Genomic DNA, 24,313 nt, shown 5'->3' with positions numbered 1-24,313 from the left:
TATACATTATGGACAAATCCACGGTCACCCTGGCTTAAATATATAAAAATATATATATTGTTAATGGGTCAATTTGCCGTAAAACCGCTGTGCAGTTAAGGAATTAAGTTAAGCTCCGATTGGAGCCACGTGTCGCACCAACGAGTCGACGCCCCCTAGGAAAGAGACGCTGAGCGGTGACCGGTGGCAGCCACGAAAAAATTGACATGAAGAAGAAACTCAAATTAACAACAACAAAAACGACTGAGAACATGTGCAACGTAGCATGCAGTGATGGGGAAGACTACTTGCAGGCAAGTAGTAGTGGTAGGGCTGGATGCAGAGGAGTGCAGCCCCTGCAGCCGGTCATTGTGCTGCTTTTGCTCATTGGCAGCTGCTGCTGCCTCAGCACGGCCTCCGCCGATCCCCTGAAGGTTGTGTACGCCGTGAATGCCGGCGGTGAGGAGCACACGGACCGCAATGGCATTACTTATGAGGCGGATCCGCTCAAGAATGTGGGCATTGCCTCGGACTATGGCAAGCATCTGCTGATGATTGGGCGCACGCACGAGCATGATGAGATGCTGTATCGCACGGAGCGCTACCACACGACGACCTTTGGCTATGACTTCCCCACCGACGGCGACGGTGATTATGCGCTGATAATGAAGTTCTGCGAGGTGTACTTCGATGCCCCCGGCCGCAAGGTGTTCGATGTGCTGCTCAATCGCAAGCACACGGTCATTCGACAGCTGGACATCTACGAGCAGGTGGGCCGAGGCTCCGCCCACGATGAGATTGTTTACTTCAAGATAAACAACGGGCGTCTGCACTACTTGGGCGAGGTATCGGATGTGCGGAATGGCCAGCTGCGGCTGGATTTTATCAAGGGAGCCCTGGACAATCCCAAGATCAATGCGTTTGCCCTGCTCAAAGGCGACATCAGTCAGATTCCCACATCGGAGGCTAGCACAAGGATAGGTCCGGAGAAGCCCAATCAGCAGGGACAACAGGAGCGTGTGGTACGCACTCAACGCGACGATATAGACGAGGATGATGAGGATCTGGACGACCTGGATGAGCTGGAGGAGGAGATGCCCGAGCAGCATGCACCTCCACCACCGCCACAGCAGCAGCAGCAGCAACAACAACATCAGCAGCAGCAACAGCCACAGCAGCAGCCCCAGCAACAGCAGCAACGCCAAGAGCAATCCCAATCACAGACAGCTGACTCGAAGCGCGCGTTTAGCGGACCACGTCAGCCCAATCCCTATTCGATGGACGACTCTTCCATATTGCTTCCAGTGTTTATCGCCATCGGAGCCTTCATACCGCTGCTTTTCTGCTTGTGCAAGCTGTGATCCCCATGGGAAAGATCTTGGTGCAGAGGCCTGTTTGATTTATTGCTTTTTGTGATTTTTGATAAAAGACTTAATTGTATACTTATCGTTTAGTTCGTACGTTAGGCATACCCTAGAGACCCTGTCCTCCCCTATCCTTTCCATTCCCTTCCCTTTCCTTACTTGCCTTTGCATTTGCCACAAGACGCACAGATCTCCTCCTCCCTCTTATATATTTCCACTCTTTTATAAACCTAAGTCCGTACATATGTTATGTATGTTCCTTTCGTTGACCACTGCCGTTCCAGGCTGAGTGTACTTAAACATATTTGTATCTCGATTCTTCCGATCTTAAGAACTTAAATTTTAGTCGGTTTTGTTCTATGGAGAAATGTGCGCACAAATTCTAAGCGGTTTTTGGGGCAGTTTTGCTTGAGAACTGTTTAAATTTAGAATCGAAATGAAATAAAGAATCAACCTTGTTTGTTATGAAGCAAAATTTGTGGTTAATTTTTTCAATTTATTTAAATGTTTATCAAAATATCGAAATCTACTAAAATCAATTTTAAGATTATGGTTTAATATTTATGGAGTTCTTTCGAGTTAGTTTTTTGTCAATTTGTCATACCAGAAGTTGTCAAAAAATCTGAAAATATGCTGATTGGCTCAAGCTTGTTTTAATATTAAGAAAAAATTAAAATACGTTTGAGAACTACCATTAATCTTCAACTTTATTTCAGGGTTTTAATGTTTGTGACGTCACGGAATTAAGTCGACGGTTTCCGTATGCAAACCGATTGCTCAACACCGATAACTGCTTGTAGCAACCCTGCCAGTCATCCTTTGCCGCATGCAAGTCAAAAAAGAGAGCAACAGAGGGTTGACAAGCAAAATAGGTCCCTTGTGCTCATGACTTCTAACATTGCCAGCAAGGATAACGATAGAGAAAATTCAGTCATCAGTGCGCCGTGGCTCCATCTCCATCGAATTGGCAATGAAAATGTCCACGCGCCAGTTCTACTTCAGCAAGTACACAAATTTCCACAAAAATCACATCAAATTGGTTGCTGTTTATATGAAAACGGCAAGTCTAATGCAAATCTTTAATGTGCTGAAGCGTTCGCTTTAAGCAGGAGCAGGCCGTCGCCCTGCTCTGCCGGACGGACTGTCGCCGCTGTCGCTCCTGTTCGTGGTTGCCCCGTTGCGGTCGCCGCCTTAGCGACTTCCTTCCTTCCCATCATCCAACAACAAATATCGGGCTGTGCGTGTGTGTTTGTGTGTGCAAGTGTATTACATAGTGCTATTAAAATTGAGAATCCCGTTGGGTTAGAGCTATAAGACGGTGAAAATTAGGGTTTAAAATAAAAAGGATATCAAACAGTGGAACATTTCTGATAGATTTACGGGTTAGGATATCTACAAATAAACATTAGGCGTGTCTGTGAGCAAATCGAAAATACAAACGGTAAGTTACATGCCCTCTCCCTCATCCTTATATAAGAAAAACAATTGTTTTGTCTAGACTGCGGTTCCTGTCCCTAATTACATAATGGGTGCCAATAAATCTAGTTATCACTGTGGCGTCTAATAAGCTCATGCAAAGGCATAAACCTAATGGTCCAATTCAAATGGTAACCAATAAGAAAAAAACATCCCGTCATCGGCAGTAGTAAAAAAATGGAAGGATATCTCACTCTCCATCCTATTTCAATGGGCTCTCTCAAGTTATATTTATAAAAGGTGAGGCATTGCCGCTCTCACAAAGTCTATTGTTTGTTTTCCATTGTGTCTCCCAACCAATTCCGGAGAGAGCTTCACTCTGCCGCACACTCTCTCCCTTTTGGTGTACCGCGCTCTTTCCCCCTCCCACGTAAATCACCAAACAGATGTTTTTGCCATCGAATGCGCATGTGACTGACGCCACTAGTACTCGTAACGCTACCTACGCTAAACAAAAACAAGTTGACAATGCCGGACGCCACCTCCATGCAACGCTCAAAAGTATGCTTTGGTTGTTGTTTGAGCTTGCAGTATGCTTATGTGTGTGCGCAGTGCATCTGTGTGTGTGTGCATGTGAACTTTATATAATGATAAATGAGCATGGCAGCCTGCGATGTTTGTGTCGTTACTGTTGTTCCTTCCAACCGCCGCCCGTCCAAGTAAATAACTTTGTTTTGTCATGTGGACAATGGCATCGAAACCCAAAAAAAAAAAGGATTTGCAGGGCTGACCTTCAACAGAAATGAACTTGAAAGACAGATAGGCAAAGATACGTAAGATAATCCTTGGCAAAGCAAATCCTTTGATCTTTATTAAGCAGTCAGTCAGAAGAAGATGAAGCCTTATATCTTAAATTATTAGAACAACTTTTGATGTAGGATTTTTCATTACTTTCCCCCCCATGCGTGGTGTACTGGAAGTTAAGGAATGTAAGGATTAACTTCTTGTATGATGTGTGAATTCTAACAACACTTTTTCATAATTTTTCGTGCTTTGTTTTCTTGTTTTTAACGTATTTTCCTTTGAGCGAACCAACCGTGTCCTATAAAGTCAGCTTTCACTGTAAATACAGTACGTTTCTCCAACTAGACATGTTTGTTTCCTGTTTCCTTGGCAAAGGGAGTTTACTGCCGTTCGGATTATTAGTTTTTGGCAGTGGTTCTGTTCTGCGGCAAAGCCATTACTATTGTCTATTTGTCACGCCCCAAGCGAACATTGCTACAGCTCAAGTTTGTTTTTCCCCTGATTTACAAATGCTGCTGCGTGGAGCTCCTTCAATGTCTGTTGTCCTTCCTCCATGGTCACTGCAGAAGTGTAATATGTAATAAAATCGTTGTTGTAGTATTCCATTTCCTATTATGGAATGTGGGTTCCCGTCCCCTTTCTGTCTGTCTGAAGGATATGATGGGTATTGGTGGGGGAGGAGCAGTCTGATTTGTACGTCCGTCTCCAACTGGCGTTTTGCTATTTTCGGCTTTGCTGTGTGTGTGTTTGTGTGTGGGTGTGTGTCCTTGAGAAACGCCTGACGCTTACATAATATCCCGCCGCAGCAATGCTTCCCGCGGTGTTTTGGGGATTTCGGTTTGGGAATTATTATTACTATTATCATGATGTTTTTACAGCTGAAAGTTTAAGCCGCACACACACTTTGCATTCAAGTCTAATGAACCTGAAGTATGGGACTTGTTCCTCTTAGAGGCTCTCTTTGAGAGAGGCTAAAACTTTACCTACAAAGTTTTTGTTTTCGTGTTGGTTTTTCTTGTCTTTCTTTTGACTTTGTGGCTCTTTGGGGGATTTCCTTTATGCTTTATCGAAGCGACAACAATTCGAATTGTTTTTCCATGTGCCCAGCTAAAGTTGAACTAATTTTTTGCTGACATTTGAATATAAATGGTTTTATGTGTGAATTGGCGACAATGGGATAAATAATTATTGGGGAAATCGATTGGGAAAGATTTAGGAATAAATCTAATTTCCATAGGAAATTATCCTGTATAGGATTATCTTCCAGTTCAGCGGCGGGTTGGAAGTGCTGACCAGGAACCACTACCTGAGACGTTTGTCAAAAGTTTCAGCAACAATTGCAAGATAATTTAATCAGGACTATTTTCTTCATTTTCAGTGCTGGAAATCATTAGCGAAATTATATTCTAACTATAACAGTAGCAATTTCGTTTTTCTTCATTCATAAAAAGCTCATTAAAGCGCCCAATCAAGGCAGACGGCGACGGACGACGCAATTGCGTAAAGAGAACCTTCAGCGGACTGTCCTTAGGACTCAATGATGTGCACTTAGTCTGCAAAACGTTCAAGTCCAAGGATAATGTGTCCACCAGAGCACCATGCTGCTAAGATGCTACGTAATACGACCAGATAGATGGCTGCACCCACGCGAATGTCGAATGGCGAATGTCGGTAGCCAAGCAACCGATCGATATGGAAATGCCACGAACCCTGCAACTACAAGTGTATTGAAATGTTTGCCAACCAAGTGCAGCAGGCTTGCAATTAAAAGGGAATGGCAAACGTGTTGTTATCCTTGCCACAGGACCGACCCAGTCCATGCACACGCTAGCGCCTGTTATGCACACAAAAAAAAACAAAAATCAATTTAAACTGCAGAAAAGTCTCTTGTCCCTTGCGGTTCGGTATCGCCTGTTTGCTCAATTATACCACATACATTTTCATTAACACGACAAAATTGGAAAGAAATTACAAAAGGAATGGGGAAAGGAAATATCTCTTTCATATCCCAGAAACCAATTAAAAACGTGTCGAGCTTCGGAGCTGGCTGGATATTAATTTGCCATAGATTATAGTAAATTCAAGGTTCATAGATAAAGGATTGGCAAAAAGTTGAGTTTCAGCACAAGTTTAACTGCCGAGAGAACAACTGGGAGTTTAGAAATTCCAAAACCATTAAAAAATAGTCAAGCTTCTCTAACTCGCGTGACCATCTACAGCACCAAGATTTATATTTTTAGAGAGTTGACGCAGGTTATTTCGTCATGAGATTAGCTGATGACGATATCAATATTTGAAAATGGACGGAGGAGAAATTTTTATTTATCAGGCCTCAGGAGATCACAAAAATGTCTTAGAATAAGGATACAATTAGTTTAAATTTATGATTTGTTAGCGTCATAATTGGAAATTTTATGCTAGTTTAAAGTTGTTTGGCTTTTTCTAGCTTTTTTTCTAGGGCTTGCTTAGCTTTTTCTATGAGAAATAGACAACACTGAGTACCTGGTGCTCATTTCTGCGCCACGATGTGAGAGAATTGCCATTTCTCTGCGGAGCGAATTTCCCTGTCCGTTTAGACACAGGAGAGAATTTCCCTGACCGTTTAGACACAGGAGAGCATTTCCCTAACAATAAATATCCCATCCCCACCAATTCACAATGTTACTAAAAACCCAAAACAATTCACAATAACCACCTCAACAGCGCGCGCAAGCTATATTTTGAATTTTTTGCGGCGGTATTGAAGACTTAATTTATTTGAAAAATATTCGAAAATGTACAAAATACATTTGCATACCTGTACGTGATGTGTATATGTTAATGATAAGCAGGCTGTGTGTTTTACAGTATGTTCGAATTGTGTGTTTGTGTTTTGTGTATAAATTGTGCGCTCCCTGCAGTGGCAGTGCTTTGTTTGTATTAATAAACCATTTCATGCTGCTGGCAAGAAGAAATTGTTCATAACGTGTACCGCAATATTCAAAAACCAAAACAATTTCAAACGAGAGAGCGTGGCCGACAAAGCATGTTTAATATAAGGTAAGGCAGTGCCAGAGAGCATTCTCAATTTGGTATCAAAGCTTGTTTATAGAATCTGGATGATAAGTTTGGACACTCGCTACAAAAGCGTCCTAATCTCCATTGACACACTAACGACTAGAAAGTAATATTTTCCGAGCGGATATGGAATGTGTGATATTTGTTGAGTGACACTGCCATACCTTCCATACAACTTACACTCTTTGGTCTAGCCGAAGAGAGTGCTGATAGTGGTGGGAGAGGGGGTGCAAAGACAGAAAAGGCAGAACAGCTGCCGGCTGATTTGTTGTGGTTGTTGTTGTTTTTGTTGTCGATTTCGAAACCTAGCGGTAAAGGAAAACCACACAGTGGAAAAACGTGCGTAGAAAAAGTGGAAGTCATACATTTGTACATATATCTGCGTATTTTTAGCCATCTTTTATAATTTTTTTCTTTTTCCAAGCAAAGCGTTTTCTCTAGTTTTTTTTTGTTCGTGTCGAAATTTTCTTACCAAAAGTGCACTTGAGTTTATTTTGAGTCTGTTGCCGGCTGGGTTTGCTTTTCCCGCTTGTTTTCTCTTCTCCATTCTTCTCCCCGCCTCACCGATTTGCTCTACTTTTGTAGTTACTGCCTGTCTAGCATTGTTGTTGTTGCTGTTCCCGTTTCGCATTCCGAAATATGTACGGTACAGTGTCTGACAAAAGTCTGCTCATGACCTCCACTTGTACTATCGCCAGAGTTCAGAGTTTCCTAATGCATATACCACATATGAACTATGTATGTATATTTTCGTTGTTCATAGACTTTTTTTCGCAACACTGTATAATTATTGCTGTTTTTATACCCTCTGAAGAGGGTGTTGCAGAGCAACAAGCATTTCGACACCATAAGTGAAAGTCGGTATCGATCCATGCAAAAAGTGTATAAAGCGCTTCGGCTCTGAACCTTCATATTTCTTTTGTTTCGTTCCGCATGTTTCGTTTACTCTGCCAAATGCTGTTACCACTGTTGTTGCCAAGCAGATAACGCATGACAAACATGACATACATACATATGTACATATGTATGTATGTACATATTTTTGACTCCTCTTTCTCCCTTCTTCTCTCCTCTCTGTTGGTAATTCGATGTTTGGCTGTTGAGTCATCTCTCCAGCATCTTTTTCAACCAGATCCACAGATTCGCAGAAATCAGAGAGCGTAGAGCATTCTAATCTGGAGATTCTCTCTTTATTTTTTGTTATTTCCATTTCTGTGTATACCCTCTGCAAAAGACGATGATGAAGTCTGTATGGAGTTTGTAGCGATCGGTACTCCATAGGGGATATTAATATCTGAACACATCTGTATACAGGGCTATCGAAACACGTATGGTAAATATGCATAGGACTGGGACCACTGCCCGAAAATATAATTGAGCTTATTTTGATCATAAATTGGTCGAATCTTCAGCTTACATTTATTTGTAAAATTTTAGTGAGAGTTTTCATGACTCAATCTCCAGTAGTCGACAGTCGGCAAAAAGCCTTCGCTTTAACATCGTCACAAAACAAGTTTATCTCGGTCTAGAGTCTAGACGCCAGAGACAGCAGCGGGGAACATTAATAAATATTTATAGGCACGTATGCTTTTACTTACGTATGTAGATATGTAATGAACATATGTACATACATACACACATACTCTTACTACATTGAGGAAGAGAGAGAGAGAGACAAGCATGTCAAAATATTTATTATCGGAATTAAATCGTCAATCAATTTGATTTTATTATCAATTTGCCAATAAATTTAGATAGGAGTAAACCACCAACCACACAGACACCGCCGCATCGATCAACCAATAAACAAATGTTGCTTCTACATGAAACTCTGTTCATTTCGTTATCTATCTGTGGTTTCTCATTAATTAAGACCATGTACTTACAAATATGGAAGGGCTGATGGTCAGTAGTTTTGCCGTAAAGGTGTTACGAGTATCTGTAATATTCGATAAGTTCAGGAATGATGTTTACAGAGTGACACAATGTTCTATGAGTGTTGTGTTTTTCCCTGTGAACAATATTGATGGACGTATTCCTTAGAGTAGTCAACCTTTTCGATACCAACAAAAGTGACCTATTCTAACCATGAAACTCCTGGAAATTTACTCTTTCCACCTGATAATATTCGCCGGGTTTCCCCTTGCCAAACAAACAAAAGAATTTTGATTTATGATTGAGAGTGTTGACATCATTATTATTAGGTAGAGGGGGTTGAGGCCTTGACCACAATCGTTGTAATGACTTTTCGGTGCTGCCATTTCTATTTCCAATTATTATTTATTCCCTGTAATCAGTTGCGCAATATCTCAAGTATAGACACCAGCCAGCACCAAAAAGGCTTTTAGCTAAAAATCCAATTTGGGTAAAAACGAACAGCGTAGAAAAATGTTCATGCCAAATCGATTTTAAGGCTTTTAATTACGGTCAAGTTTTTTGGGGCTGACCGGAATGGCGTAGCTTCATTAATTTTATCAGAATGCAGTGATAATTATAGAAAACTTCTTTGAACTTTGATTTTCTCTTTTGATTTTAGTAAAAAACAAAGTGCCATTTAAGCGGTGTGACTAAAACGATTGTAAGAGCCATTAATACTCAATTTAAGAACATTAAAGTTCGGAACGGATATCGAATTCCTTTCTAATGTGCCTGTGTGACAAAATTCTTGAATCAATATTTCCTCTGAAATTCCAGTTAGGGGGATTCTAATGCCTTATCGTCTGCTGCCATGGCGCCTGCCCCTCTCGCGATTTTCATATATGTACATATGTATGTACATATGTACTTATGTACATACGTAAATGTATGGTTGTACTTGCCCACATTCATATATGTTTGTATGTATCTCTATAGAAATACAACAAAGCATGTAGCCCAACAACTGTGACAATTTGAATGCCATTTCTGATACGAGTTCTTTTTGGTTGAGCCGCCCTCCCATCCGGCGCCCGTCAGTCACTCAAACCACGTCTCAGTCACAAATTTGTCGCAAAAAACCGCAAAATGATTTGTGAACACCCTGGCAACGAAGGTATTATATGTTAGGCAGGCGTTTGGAGTAGAGTAACGTCAAAATCATTTAGCTGTTTGTTTCCATGAAAACTTGTACCCATAAGCGATCGAACACAAATTCGTTTGCAAAATCTAATTAAGTGGTTGCAAATTAAAATATGTCTGAAATCTCTTTCAAAATAATTCATAATATTTATTCTAAAATAGGTATCCAAACGTTCGTATACTTAAAAATCTTACAGAAGCAGAAGCCACGCTTTTACTTTATTTCTTATTTCTTATTTGGGTTTTCTACCTCTCACTTCTGTTTAGTTTTCTCTTTAGCTTTGTCTTACAACCACGGTATATACATACATGTACAAACATACAAACATACAAACATACATATATACAAATGTAGGTACATATGTAAATTGTCTTTTTGGCAACTCTTTTTTATGCTCTTGGCTATATGCTGATGAACATTTATTATTTGGAAGGTCTGCCACTGACAGAATACTTCTGCTTTCCCTCTGACTACTTTTCTGAATGCTTCATGCACATGTCTGAAGATGATGTGATGAACAGAAGGGTTCATAATTTCATGTGTAATGTTTTCTCATGATGAAGAGTTGGACTGACTTTTGTAATTGCATAAAATATCAAATCATATAAGGATCTGGTGGGAAAAAGTTTGAATAAAATGAATAAAATCCTATTAAAAGGATTTCTATTAACAATTGATTTAAAGGTGCAAATTCGTGCTACCCATCTCGTAATGAATGAATAAATATAACAAATTTCCACATACAGAGGCATAAGTATTTATTGCCTCTATGCAATGTAAATTTACAAAAGATTAGTATCACCTGTTCAAATAGTTTAGGTGATGATAATCGTCAAATAAGCCACTTGCCACTGCTCGGACATGCATAGACATTAATTCAATTCCGAACTCAAATAATGGAATACAATGTTATTGGAAAAACTATTTTTTCCGGTACATGCCTCAGAAAGACCCCAGAAACCAATGGAATCCAGACAATGGAACTTTTGTTCAGTCGTAAACAGTCATTATTCAAGTTGGCATCGACGGAGGAGTGTACATTTGTATTTATGTGTGTACCCATGTACATCTGTGTATATCCTCTGGGAAGGTCTTTTCGCATGTGGAAATCGTTTTACCATATTTTTCCAACTTAAATTCTATTGCTAGCCCCATGCACTCGGTCAGTTTTCCGGCCAAGTTTCTAAAGTATTAATGTGTTTCGTTCGTTTTTCTTGTTTTCTGTTTGGGTTCCGTTCCATGTTCTCTGATTAATCGCTTGGAACCGGTAAGAGTGGGTTCTTACCGGTTGCATTTTTCATAAATCAATTGAGCATTTCATTTGTTTATAAATAATTTGTGTGCTTTGCCCTGCCAACAACGATGGCATTTTTCCACTTTTCTAATGTGTGCGTGTGTATGTGTGGAGCATTTTTCCATCGATTAGGCGATACAGAAAGCGTAACGACAAACCTCGGAAGCATTAGAGCAAAGTTCAACCAACAACAAAAAAATAAACAATCCAAATGGAGTTTTTGGTCAGTGAATGGAGGGAGGCGGAAGAATCATTTCCATTTCGTACTTAAACCGGATACCAATTCCGATCGATTGCAATGGAATTTCAGTGTCTTTCTGGTACAGTTTTGGTAGAAGGAGCATTGATGTTGACAAATCATTGACTGCCAAAGGTTCAATCAAATATAGCTACGCATTCTTCCTGGTACGGTCCCCACAAAAAATTAGTAGCGGTACCTGTAATTCCACTTTGTTTCCCACCGCTCCAGGTACAGTCCCATCAAAATGCAATACCCAAAAATCTATACACATGCATATTTTGTTTGCCATAATTCAATATTTTCTGTTTCATTTGCAAACAGTTTTTACGTGAGCGTCAGAAAGACAGACAAACAGACGAATTTTGGTCCCTGGCCAAAATATACATATATCAGGCCGCATCCATTATATTCACATTGCTGCCCAATTGGTTATTTTCATGAATATATACTAGACATATATTCGTGTGACCTTTGAAATTATACAATATTTTCCGCTGGCTAAACTTGAACTCTGCTGCTGCCACAAAATCCTTACCTCAAATATTTGGTCGCACTCTTTGGCGGGCAAAGTAAACAAAGAGGTGAGAGAGAGTGAGAGGAATCAATTCCCAATTCATGTCTGCTGCCCCTGGGCACCAAAGCGGTATGGGGATCAAGGGTTCGGACCATAAAGTAAACTCAAATTAAATATTAACACATTTTCCGGCGCACGGTCCGCGATGTGCGAAGAAATCAATTAAATGGTGGCGCACTTGCTGCTTGATTTCCAAGGATTTCCTCGGGTGCTTTGCGATGTGAAACGATTTGATACAGTGGATAGAATAGCGCAAGATCTCCAGAGATGTGACAGGTGACTAGCTGGGAGATAATTAGAATAAAAGAAAATTTAGACACTAGAGTATTTATTTATTTATTTGGATTTCTGTCTTACCTTTCTTTGAGGCCAACGTCGCCATAATTATACCCCAAGACCATTTAAATCTCAATTCTTTCCACTGTTTTGTTCGCTAAAAGTTCGCTCAAAGCTATTAATTAATGCAAACTGTTTGCACATTCTATTTGGCTGCGATTTGGCCAAAAGAATTTCTGTTAACGCTTTTTCGATTACAGCCATCACGGCGGTTAATGCCAGTCTTTAATCAAAGTCACTGAACTTGAAAATGCGCTGTGTCTGTGTGTCTTTGTGTCTGTTACTAATCTAATCATCAGTTTGCAACAAATTGGGTTAGTGGTTCAAATCAATTTTTGAAGTTGAGTAATACTTGTGTGCGCCTTGAGGTAGGACGAACGGAAGGACAGAGGGAAACATTTTGAAGGGATAAAGGCCACAGTAGTCGAAGGAATTGATTGGCGAGGACCACTAAGTAACGTTTATGAGATAATGAGGGAATCTAATTCACCTTCATGGACAATAGAACATCCGCTGGAATGTTAAATCCAACGATTAAAAGTGCGAGTGTCGCCAATTTCAACCTCGTAATACTACGATAAGGCAGATGATAGCGAGAAGATGTTCATCATCCACTTGATTGCAACATGTGTACGAGTACGAGTGCAAATAACACATTTATTTAATTTAATTCGAGGACCAAGATTTTATCTGGCTGTCGCAGTCGAGGGCACTTGATAGATAAGACTTTATACCGGATCATATAATTTTAGCAAATACTTTATTGAAATCAGTTCTTATCGCGGGTGGTAGCTTTACTGATTAGCCCACAGACCGAAGCACAGAACCAGAAAGCGGACTCTAAAGACCTCCAGCTGCCAACAGAAGCTCTGGGCACCTGAACGTCGGGCCGTATGGCTTTTGTTTGCTTCTGCTTCTGGTTTATTGCTGGCCATATTTACTCCGGTTATTAACCAAGATACCAATTTCGCATGGCGCTAAGTGCACTGGATCTATCCAGTTCGAAAAACAAATATTGTCTGTAGAGCAAAAGGTGGGGTACCCGCCGAAAGATACTTATCATCTGTATATCTTATCATCCAAATCCTTGCTAATTTTCTATGTGAATTATGTTAATCAAAATGGCTAACAATAGCCACTGGGCTGCGTTTAAAATACATAAAACTGATTACAAATTAACATTGGATATAAGAAAAAGAGCTATTTATTAGTATTCAACTTTGATCGAATGATTATGAGGCTCAGCTACACTTGTGATTCAAATCATTTACAAAAGGGTCGGGGAAAAAACCCAAATAATTGCTGGATGCTTAAACTCTAGCAGTAAATAATTGTTTAGTACTTTAAATACTTTGTTTTGGGTTTTAGCGTTTAAAGATCATTTTAAATTTGTTCCAATGAGCCATCGGAAAAACTGCCCTAGAAACTTATTTCCAATCTGACCTCTCTGCCAAAATTTGTTGAATAAATCTGAAATCTCCTCAAGGTTCTCCCTAGAAATTTTGTTAAGTTCCCTTTCATAATCCATTCGAAACTGTTGTTCTAAATCTCAATCATTAAAGGTAGTGAAATCTTTCAAATATTGGCCCAGACCAATCCATTTTGTGATCTCTGATCATTTCAGAACCGTTTCCAATGTTTCTCTTATAACTTCTAGTATTTCTGCTTTATCCACAACTCATAATCGACTCAAAAAACGAAAACAAACCCAAAATATTTATTACATTAACCTTCGGCGAATTGTAAAAGATTCCATCGTTATCAAGTGCGAATGATTGATCCCCCGCTATATATTATATAAATTCGTAAACAGTAGATTAAGTCTGGTAGCTGTGTGTGTGTGATCCACACCCATTTTTTTGTAGCGGGTGTTGGTTAGGAGATTGTGGAAAATCACGTGCCGCCGCAGAAACAGATTGGATTGGTATTTCAGCTTGAGATTTTAGCACATTTTTATTTGCACCTGCTTCAAAAAAAATATAGCCAAAAAGAGAGCTTTAACTGAAGAGAAAGAGAGTTTTTTAAATGGGAATCAAAAGTCGAACGATTAATGTGCGAATTGTGGCGTGGATTGTAAATGGAATGGGTAAATATCTGGAGATCTGTAGATGATGCATCAGTCTTCATGGTTAGTGAAATGTGTGGGTTTGAACCAGTTTCAATTGGTTATTGTGGAAGGTCGGTCGATTGTAAGGGAGTGATAACAAAAATTAAGACAAAATCGCCAAAAACATGAAACCAATATTTGTTAACTCTTTCCTTACAGCAACTAAAAGAAGCAAGAAGGAGGCTTTAAGGATCTATGGAGTAGTCCGAATTAATTAGAAAGCAACCCCCAAAATAACCCACAGGATATCCTTAAGGTGGCAACACAATGACCAGCCTTACGGAGCAGGACTATGACAGTGCCACACCGGCACTGCAACAGCAAATGAATCTGGCCAGACGCGCCTGCTGGAACAGCAGGACAACCTGCAAAGGAAGTCCTTCGAAAGGTGCTTTAGAGATTAATGGAACCACATCCAGGCACAGGATAGATTTAGTTGAAACAAAATATAATGAACAACCACCGATGAGAACAACCTGCGGCTACACATCCAACCAGAGGAGAAGATGGATGCCACTCGGTGGCTTAAACCGAAGGATGCTGGTCCTCTGCGCAATCCTTTGTCTGCTTGTGGGCACAACTCTGGCACGCCCCAATACCAGTGCCAGTGCGGGCTCGTCAGAGGATGCAGCGGAAGGAGCTGTCACCCAGATAAATGTAAGTGCAAAATGTCACAAAGTATATCTAAATCGAAATCAATGTTAGGGCTTGGGAGAAACCTTCTTTTGGTGCAGAGGAAAGACTATAGATACCCTCAAACAGGGTTACAATTGGAAACCAGTTGGAGCTCCCGCTCATTAGTTAGTTAGCAAACTTGCTGTTGATGGGAAAACACATTTTTGATGACAATTCGAACTATTCAAAGATGAGAAATTCCCCATTCAGAATGCAATTGCAATTCCTTCCTATTTGGTTATCATTGAAGTTCATTTGAGTCTACACTAGCCACGAGTCTGACAAAATATTTACACAATACTCGTTTCATATTGTTCCGTCTGTTAAATTAGCTCATAAACATGTCAATGGGGAGTGGGGTAGAATTGTGCGATGTGTCTATTTGAATACTTCAATACACAAATAGAAAAAACAAAAAAAGATAATAGTACGATTCATGGAAAATTTATTTTGATGAGTTTGTGAGTTTCCATCAATTGAGTTGAGTGATAAATCCTCGAAGTATTTCTGAATGACAGCTTGCAAGACCTCACATGACCTGTGAGATATCTAAGGAATATCTAATCATAATTCCCACTCTGAAGAATTGCAGACACTTGCTATTCTTTGATTAGCATCTACCTGTCTTTTTTTGTAGCTCTAATCCAGTGAGACATTTGTCTCTCCAACTGTCTGGCTCAATCTCAGTCAGTTCTTGAGCTTATTGCCCTTTTGTCTCTCTATAAATAGACATTGACAATGAAATTTGATTTGTTGAAACCCCATAAACCACACTGTGTGAGAAGCCAACCATTAATTAGCAAATGTTTTTCGACGTCATCTACGCATTCAAGTTGAAGAGATACTCGAGTGTGTATGTGTCTCTAAAACAACTTTCAACTACTGGCAAAATGATTAACCTTAATTCTGTTTGCACTCGCATAATATTCATTGAATCTGTGTGACATATTTCGATAGATTCCATAGATGTCTAGCCTTCTTGTTAAGACTCACTCACTCTCTGACCTAGATCAACATTTTCAACGGACTGAATGCTATAATTTATGCATAAACATTGGTATTGGATAGGTTTCGGTTCCATTCATTCACAAATACTCTGAGATCCGTTTAAGCCATTAATGAAAATTATTGTAATTTTCCGTTTGCGTGCTACTAAACGGTTCTCCCCCCCAAGCCCACACCTAAAGGGGAGTGCTCTGCTCACATGTTTAAGCCTCATTTGATTTGTGTTTCTGTTTATTCTGGACGATATTTTCCACACATTAAATGCCCCGTCAAATATTTGATGTTTGTTGACTTCCCTAATATCTTAATCATTTTGTATCAGCAGCTGGCAGAGACAGCAGCGGGAGCAGCAGTAGGCGATGATGCCACAACGCCACCTTTGAAAGCGCCAAGAGCGGAATCTCTGGATGAGACAACTGCCTTGGAGATGAAAGCAGATGCTGAAGATGGTGGCGAAGGTGGAGGCCATCAGGAGATAAAGCGGTATCCACTCTCCCAGGTGGATTTTGGGCATGTCAAGACCCCGTTCATCATTGGCGTGTGGATACTGTCGGCTAGTATAGCCAAAATCGGTAAGTTATGCAAAGAAGTAGGCTTAGATTTAAGCGAGTGGTAGAAGAGCAGGCTACACAGTATACAATACGAGTATATTAGTTGCTAAAGCAGGGGAATCTGGAGCAAGCAATGCCACCATAATCTGTCTCATAGCAGCAGAAATAACCACCACGGGTGGTATTATGTCTACACATGTGATCTCAATATTGCAAATACAACCCATGTGAAAAGTGTGGCGGCAACGCACACTGTGTAAATTTACTCAGGGATCAGAACAATCTCAAAAGCAAGATATACCGAGGAATGGTCTTCAACTGCCTCAGACGCAGTAGCTAATATTTACAATTATTTATAGTATTTATTTAAATTCCATGACGCACATGACGCAATGTTCCAAGTGAAGGAAAACTTTTGGTTTCATGGAAATGCATTGTACAGATAAAGATACTAAAGACCCAACCGAAAAGATTATAATACGCACGTCATTAAAAATGCTTCAAAGTCAGATCTGGTCATGATGTTGCGTGCCAATTAAGAGGAAAATCCCCCATTGGATTAGCAGACAATCATTTATCATGGTAAATGCAAATATATTATTCTCGCTGCCGTAAGCCTTTTTCCTGTGCAAGTGTGGGCGTGATTTTCCTTGCTGTTGCCAGGATAAAATCAATACGGTTTATATAATTTCAAGCAACACGATTGCCTGCCTTCATGCAGATTTACATAAAGTCGGTGCGCGCGTGTCTGTGTCCTGGCTGAAGGACGTTGCATAAGCTGATGGCAACCAGCCATCATCAGGCGGCAGCCCACACGTTGGCGGGGCCTTGACCCTGGCCCTGCCCCCAGAGCAACAACTTGCACAGAGGTTGCATTAATCATTTAAATCATTCGGCCGGCACTCTCTTGAGACCTGCACACACATTTTTTTAAGGCCTAAAATGCATTCAATGTCAGACTCTCGGACATCAGCGTTTTTATCTCTGTCGGTGGTCCTGGCCCTGGCCCTAAACCTTGTCGAAAGCCAAACGAGAAAATCCATTTCCGCCATGAAGGACGTTTGGCCGTTTTGGGCGTGTTTACATTTCAATTTATATTTTCAAGTGGGGAAAATCGCCGCTGCTGTTGCAATTGAATAAGTGGACAAGTTCCCCAGGAGGCCAAAAATTGCTAGTAATATAGGAAAATGTAGGAAGAACGGAGGAAGCTCTAGAAGAGAGATTGAATGGTGTAATAGCAGATGAACATCTGCATTTACTTCCTGTTGATGGCACCATAAATGTTTATGGGTAAAAATCAGACATAAACTAGATTTGTTTGAAGTTCTTCGATATCTACGAGTATGTAGGTGTTCCCGTTAGACAGTCATACAAAAGAAGGGATGGACTGACCATTTCCAGTTCAATCCGCCTACGACGTCTGATTAGTTTTTATAAAAATAACATCTAATATATCATGCGTCTTACTTCCGATTGTTCTATTTTTATAACAATATCAGTGTTATGTGTGTATTTCACTTTTGCATAAGAAGAAAGCATTTCTGAACGCATAAAATATTGATTTAATTGTTTAACATTAAGTCCCATAACCTATCGATACATCTTAAAATATTATTACTACTAGACAGAACTGAGAAAAGCAATAAAGTATAGTCCAGATAGGTTAAGGTAAATGGCCACAGGCATGGGCATGCAAATTTTCCATCAATGAACTGAAAATGTTGTTTAGCTTTTATGGCGGCAACAGACACCACAACCCCTGTAGTATATAGAAAACTTTAGTGTTTGGTAATTAATGTAAATATTTGTGTACACCCGACTGCCTCATGCCTTACATATATGTATGTACATCCATATGTACATAATTATTTGTAGAAAGTACATATATCCGTCATTAATTGCGTTGTGCAATTGCCTGTTTATCTTTTGGTAATCATTTTCATATATTTTTGTTTCTTTTTCTCACTTTCAGGTTTCCATATGACGCCCAAATTGCATCTAATATTTCCGGAATCATGTCTACTGATTGTTGTGGGCGTGGTCATCGGAGTGGTGCTCTATTTCTGTACCGATGTGGCCGTCTCCCCTTTGACCCCCAACACGTTCTTCTTCTATATGCTGCCACCGATAATACTTGATGCGGGATACTTTATGCCCAATCGATTGTTCTTTGATAACCTTGGAACCATCCTGTTGATGGCCGTTGTCGGAACCATCTTCAATATAGCCACAATCGGTAAGTGTACGGCTGGAACCTGATATCCAGATAGAATTCTTTCTTTGCCTTTTAGTTGATGGCTTGATAAATAAAGTTTGCGGGTGGATGGCTGTCCATGTCCATGTCCTCTGTAATCCCATCCATCTATGTCCATCAACTACTGACACTACTGGTCAATGGATGTATTTAAGTTGTGGGTTTCATATCGTGTTTGCTTAGCTTGTGAAAAGTGTGGTCATCGAGGGGGGTTGGCTTCGGTTGGTAAACTCCAGCAAAATAATCAATAAATGGGATGTTCAACTTAATCTTTTCCGTCTAAAAGTGTACTACAATTTCTTAAGGGTGCACGAAAATAACAATTGTTACATTTGTTCAAATATTGAATAGCTTTCCTTATGGCGTGTTGTTATTTATTTGTTGCTGGTTGCTGCGTGAATGGCGTTGTCGTCTCCATAGTCATTTCTAATTGGATGACCCCTTGAAGTTTTATTTGTGTATAGAGAAGAAATACCAAAGAGCCAAGAACTAAGAGTTAGCGTAGAGAATTAGCAAAGAAGTAATAGAATTTCCATGACTCCTTTCTTGAGCTCTCCACAAACTGAACGTCCATTGAAATGTCAAATATTTAGTGTATTTATTTATACAAAAAAAGGCCTCAATTAAAAACACAAACAAGCAAACACTTTATGTCAACAATTAGCCAAAAAAAAGGTGACAAAAAACGTGGCGGGTAACACCCCAGTCACAGACACAGCCACCAATTAGATGCCTGCTACAGATGAGCAAAGTAAATCATGAATCTCCATTGAAACAAAGCTCAGACCAGACAATGTATGAATGATTCGATTCTCCGCCCTGTGTAAATTTTGTGGCACGCGAACAGACAGACAGACAGACATATGACAGTCAGAGGAGGAGCAGGCGTGGCATTGGATATTGCTTGTAACGAGAATAGCGCTTCGATGTGATTTACGCAAAGTGTAACAAAACATGCCATTGATGTGGATAACAAACAATGTTTCAAGTGATACAAAGGGGGAGTGGACAGTCGCCACTTACATAGATGAATGACCGACACCGCCGCAACGGATGCCGGGGGGATACACGCTTGAGTTGCCACAAACAAAACCATCCAACAACCCGATCCCCATATGTACCTCCAACCCATCACTAGATGGCAATTACTTATGTTTAGTAAATTGGATTACATACGAATGAGAGCGAGAACGTCGCAGTAAATGTATCTATGGCAATTCATTTGGCATATTCCCATTTTATTAGTCATTTATTTAGTTGGAAGCCAAAGTTTCATTCTTATGTTTCAACTATATTATCGTATCTGGGAAAAACTAGATTATTTGTGGCTTTTGTAGAGTCTTATGTGCTCTGTGGTGTAAAGCTTTTAATATAGGAATATTTTGTCAGAGATTTGTGTGATAAATTAGGAAAACTTTCAGGTATTTGTTTAGTAAATGTTTTAAGTCCTGAATAAGTCCTATCAATAAGACACGAACCCTGGACATTCAGACTTAAATTAAAGGCAAACATAATCGTACAGTGTCATCGAAAATTTGGCGAATGATATCATGAGGAAATAAAAAAAGAATTTGACTAAATAATAACTAACTCAGTAATCATTCAGAAGAGTAAAGATAGAAGAATTTCAAGTACTTATTGTATCTATTGAACAAAATATTTTCCAATAGGTGAATGGTCTCAAAAAGGTGACTTCAACTGCCGATCTTCTCTGTAGCATCCCATTCATATATTTCTTAGAATTCATCAACTAAACACCTTTGAAAGAGAGCTCAATATAGTAGCTGGCACTGTTTATCACCTTCTCGGGGTATCTGTCCACTTACTCGTAAGAACCTTGAACGAATAGCCATGGCAAACAATCGTGTTGCGTAGTTACAAATTCAATTACTGTCGGAAGAACATCGTCTATCAATTGACTTCGAGTATCTTCGATACTCGAGTAGATAGCAGATAGTTTCAATGTCAATGCCATACACAAACTGCAATCGATTGGCCCTGCAACTAGTGAGGACAATCTCTAATTAAGTCACGGGAATTGATGGGTTGGAAAATAAATTACGTGGAGAATGCATTTCATCTCATCCTCTCATCGGTTTTCTATGATTTCTCTGCAGGAGGTGCACTCTATGCCTGTGGATTGACGGGCATCTATGGGGAGGGCCAGACGCCAGGACTGATGGATATCTTCCTGTTTACCTCGCTGATATCCGCCGTGGATCCGGTGGCTGTGTTGGCCGTATTCGAGGAGATACACGTGAATGAGATCCTGTACATTGTTGTCTTTGGCGAGTCGCTGCTAAACGATGCCGTTACGGTAAGCCAAACCACGTTATTGATTGATGGATGGTCCACGGATGTCGGGGCAATTAAGTCATTGACATGAGCTTAACTTTTACCCCATTCTGCCTCCCATTCTGTACAGGTTGTCATGTATCACATGATGGAGGGTTACACGACCATTGGATTGGACAATGTGATACCCCAGGATATATTTAGTGGTTGCGGTTCCTTCTTCATTGTGGCCCTGGGTGGCACAGCCATTGGCGTCATTTGGGGCTTCCTCACGGGTCTGGTGACACGCTTCACCGATCATGTACGTGTAATTGAACCCATCTTTATCTTTGTGATGGCCTATCTGGCATATCTAAATGCGGAAATCTTTCACATGAGTGGCATATTGGCGTGAGTATAGAAATAAAACTAAATATGATTTGTCACACTTATAAATATATTTTATTTGCAAAGGATAACGTTCTGTGGTATTACCATGAAGAACTATGTTGAGTCGAATATATCCCAGAAGTCGCACACAACCGTGAAATATGCTTTGAAGATGTTATCCAGTTCGGCAGAGACGATTATATTTATGTTCCTAGGCGTGGCCACGGTCAACAATATGCATGTATGGAATACATGGTTTGTGATTCTAACCATTACATTTTGCTCCGTCTTTCGGGTTTTAGGTTCGTATACCTACCATTTATTTGTACAGCAAACACTTTGGTTAATTGCTTCCACTTTTAGGTGTCATCCTTTTGACGGCCATTGCCAATCGCTTCCGTCTGCATAAGCTGTCGCGTGTGGATCAGTTTGTGATGTCTTATGGCGGCCTGCGTGGCGCTGTGGCCTTTGCCCTCGTCTTGCTGGTCGATGAGAATGTGGTCAAGCAAAAGAATATGTTTGTGACCACCACCATAGCTGTGATCTACTTTACTGTCTTCCTGCAAGGCATCACCATCAAGCCGCTGGTCAGCATATTGAATGTGAAGCGTGCAAATAAGCGTAAACCCACCATGAATGAGCGCATACACGAGAGGGTAATGCTGCCATTAATCTATAATAAGTCCTCTGTTGCTTATGGTCTACATTTTTGTTGCAGTTTATGGATCATTTAATGGCTGGCATTGAGGACATTGTGGGCAAGACGGGCAACTACAATGTGCGTGATAAATTCAAGCGTTTCGACAATCGCTTCATCCGCCCACTGATTATCCGGGATCTGAAGGTGAGATTTGGTTGTTTGTAGCAAAGCCAAGGCTAAAAGAAAACCTGCCACACAGGAAGTACATGAATTGCATTTGCTGGATCACATACCCATGCAAAATTATGAAAAGCATTTAAATAGAAATAAGCCAAAGCCCACAGATCGAAGGAGGGCGACCACAATTTACCTGCGACGCCTGTACGAAGGCGATGCTGAGGCTTAGTGTTAAGCGAATAACTATTTGTAACGCCTTAAAATACTCAAATACATCCATCTTTTGCAACGTGTATCCATTTAGGGCGCCGAACCGAAGATCATTGAGACGTACTCGAAGCTAACGATGCGCGATGCCATGGAGGTGATGCGAAGAAATCCCTCGACAATTGGCCAAATGACTGGCACCGAATCGATGAGCGCACTGTTTAGGAATTATACCAATAACTATATTGGTGTCAGGTGGGCACCGCCAACCATATATACCACATGGTAAACGAATTTTGGATTGAATACGGGCACGCTAAGCCGATGCTCTCAATAATATGATATGCCTGTACTCACTCACAATCAATCGATCGATCGATTGACTTGATCTGCATGCAGTACGAACAGAAACACTCAAATCTGTATGTTGTAGAAGTAGCATGAAACTCTGCACAAAACTTTTAGTTGACTACTAACCAGTACACGACTCTGTATAGATCTGTTGATCTGAAATTCGTTTAACCACTCGTATGATTTACTTCTACTCTTGAAACGTATTAGAATTGATCTCTAGCTTGTGTCTACATTTATTTTGAATATATAATAATGCTAACATAATGTGATTTTGCAGTCCCAGTCTAACAAATCTAGACAATACGTGCTCGCGGAATCTGGACATGGCTGAACTGGACTATAATCCATCCAAGAAGGATCTGACTGATGCCAAGATCCATCATCTGTTGGCCGAAGAGCTGAAGCCTTACAGAAGGGTATGTATCATTCGAACAGGGAGGCGTTCCATTCCAATATCCATTCGTTACAGTTACGTTTCGCAATTTGCAGTCACTTATCTTTTGGTTGGATTTTCTAAATAGCGTAACAAGTTTAGCGCACCACCAGCCCAAACGAGTTTTTGACAACTTTCTCTGTCTGTCACCACCTCTTCGCTCTGTCTATCTCTCTCTCTATCTATCTGTATCTCTGCTTAGTTATTCACTGAAGAATCTCTATATATATGAATAGAGTTCTAATGTAACTTCTACACCTTTGGCATTTCCTGTTTTTAGTACTTTGGGCATTTAGTTTTTGAGACACTCTACGCTTTCTAGCTCTATATAGCCTCAATCCGCCGACTATATATATCCAAAAACTATATATTAAATACATCTATAGATATATATTTGTGATTAATCGTTTATTTAATTTCTCTCCCGTTGTTTCGATACTCAACATCAACTTCTCGACAACGTGTTGCCTAAATAAATCCAAAATCCGCTTTCGTGTGCTTAAAAAAAACCCCCCAAAAAATAATCCAAAATTTCGATACACTGTCGATATATTGTCGATAAAGGCCTCAATACAAATGGTACGAATAAATTGGTTAATTGGTTTTAGTTCTATTTGATTTGATCTGTTTCTTGATTGATTTTTGATATAAACTTCGTTTCGGATTAACTATGAAACTGAAAACTTTGTTAAATGTTTACACATTCCTTCTGTGCTGTATGTGTGTCTCTGTACTCTTTGACTGCAACCAAACAAAAAACTTTAATCTCGTAATCTACTATTCTAAATATTTTCTAATTGGTGTTATCTAATCTGATCTTAAACTATTAACCTTTTATTAACGAAAGGCAATGCTTTAATCCGCCCATTAATATGTATTACTTTGAAAGAAAATATATTGATATATAGGGAATAGACCATCTATGGCAATCTATAGCTCCCATTTCCAATTTGACTAATAAAACCAGCTTTAGCATATAATAGGTACCATAGAGCGGGGATTATCCCAAAAGATTCTACTTGAAGATTGATAGTTTCCCATTCCTACCATTGGAATTATAATTATTAACTGATATTAACAATAAAAGGATAGAAAATACAGGAGAAGTTCATTAAAAACATAA

The 24,313-nt window shown here is 39.9% G+C and overlaps 3 protein-coding genes across 32 annotated transcripts in view; all 3 read left to right on the top strand.

The window, feature by feature from the left end:
* Positions 1-25: 25 nt before the first annotated feature.
* Positions 26-1,818, top strand: LOC117901508 (malectin). Its single transcript, XM_034812278.1, has one exon. The coding sequence runs from the start codon at positions 207-209 to the stop codon at positions 1,338-1,340; it is 1,134 nt and encodes a 377-aa protein (XP_034668169.1). The 5' UTR covers positions 26-206; the 3' UTR covers positions 1,341-1,818.
* Positions 1,819-2,240: 422 nt separating this feature from the next.
* Positions 2,241-2,757, top strand: LOC117902006. The gene has a single exon (XM_034813053.1). It carries the CDS (start codon positions 2,314-2,316, stop codon positions 2,446-2,448), a length of 135 nt encoding a protein of 44 aa, XP_034668944.1. The 5' UTR covers positions 2,241-2,313; the 3' UTR covers positions 2,449-2,757.
* Positions 2,758-2,766: 9 nt separating this feature from the next.
* Positions 2,767-24,313, top strand: part of LOC117902002 (sodium/hydrogen exchanger 3) — a 33,989-nt gene continuing 12,442 nt past the window's right edge. For 4 of the 30 annotated variants that reach the window (XR_004649350.1, XM_034813022.1, XM_034813016.1 and 1 more), the window contains exons 1-12: positions 6,256-6,602; positions 14,390-14,887; positions 16,236-16,482; positions 18,434-18,697; positions 20,833-21,032; positions 21,141-21,400; positions 21,464-21,681; positions 21,743-22,035; positions 22,098-22,223; positions 22,501-22,688; positions 23,035-23,173; positions 23,755-23,769. Coding sequence is in view for 29 of the 30 variants with exons in the window: in XM_034813022.1 (XP_034668913.1) it covers positions 14,498-14,887; positions 16,236-16,482; positions 18,434-18,697; positions 20,833-21,032; positions 21,141-21,400; positions 21,464-21,681; positions 21,743-22,035; positions 22,098-22,223; positions 22,501-22,688; positions 23,035-23,173; positions 23,755-23,769 (2,340 nt within the window). In the remaining variant the exon portion in view is untranslated. Of the gene's footprint in view, positions 2,785-6,255; positions 6,603-10,926; positions 10,946-14,389; positions 14,888-16,235; positions 16,483-18,433; positions 18,698-20,832; positions 21,033-21,140; positions 21,401-21,463; positions 21,682-21,742; positions 22,036-22,097; positions 22,224-22,500; positions 22,689-23,034; positions 23,174-23,754; positions 23,770-24,313 lie in introns of those variants that run through there. The other 26 variants (XM_034813025.1, XM_034813028.1, XM_034813026.1 and 23 more) reach the window with 20 other exon arrangements.

Source organism: Drosophila subobscura, chromosome U (genome assembly GCF_008121235.1).
Source record: "Drosophila subobscura isolate 14011-0131.10 chromosome U, UCBerk_Dsub_1.0, whole genome shotgun sequence".
NCBI lineage: Eukaryota > Metazoa > Arthropoda > Insecta > Diptera > Drosophilidae > Drosophila > Drosophila subobscura.
This window is presented reverse-complemented; position numbering and strand designations above follow the sequence as displayed.

Excerpts from the sequence above, each read along its gene's own strand:
- LOC117901508 (XM_034812278.1), top strand. The coding sequence starts at position 207 with ATGAAGAAGAAACTCAAATTAACAACAACAAAAACGACTGAGAACATG.
- LOC117902006 (XM_034813053.1), top strand. The coding sequence starts at position 2,314 with ATGAAAATGTCCACGCGCCAGTTCTACTTCAGCAAGTACACAAATTTC.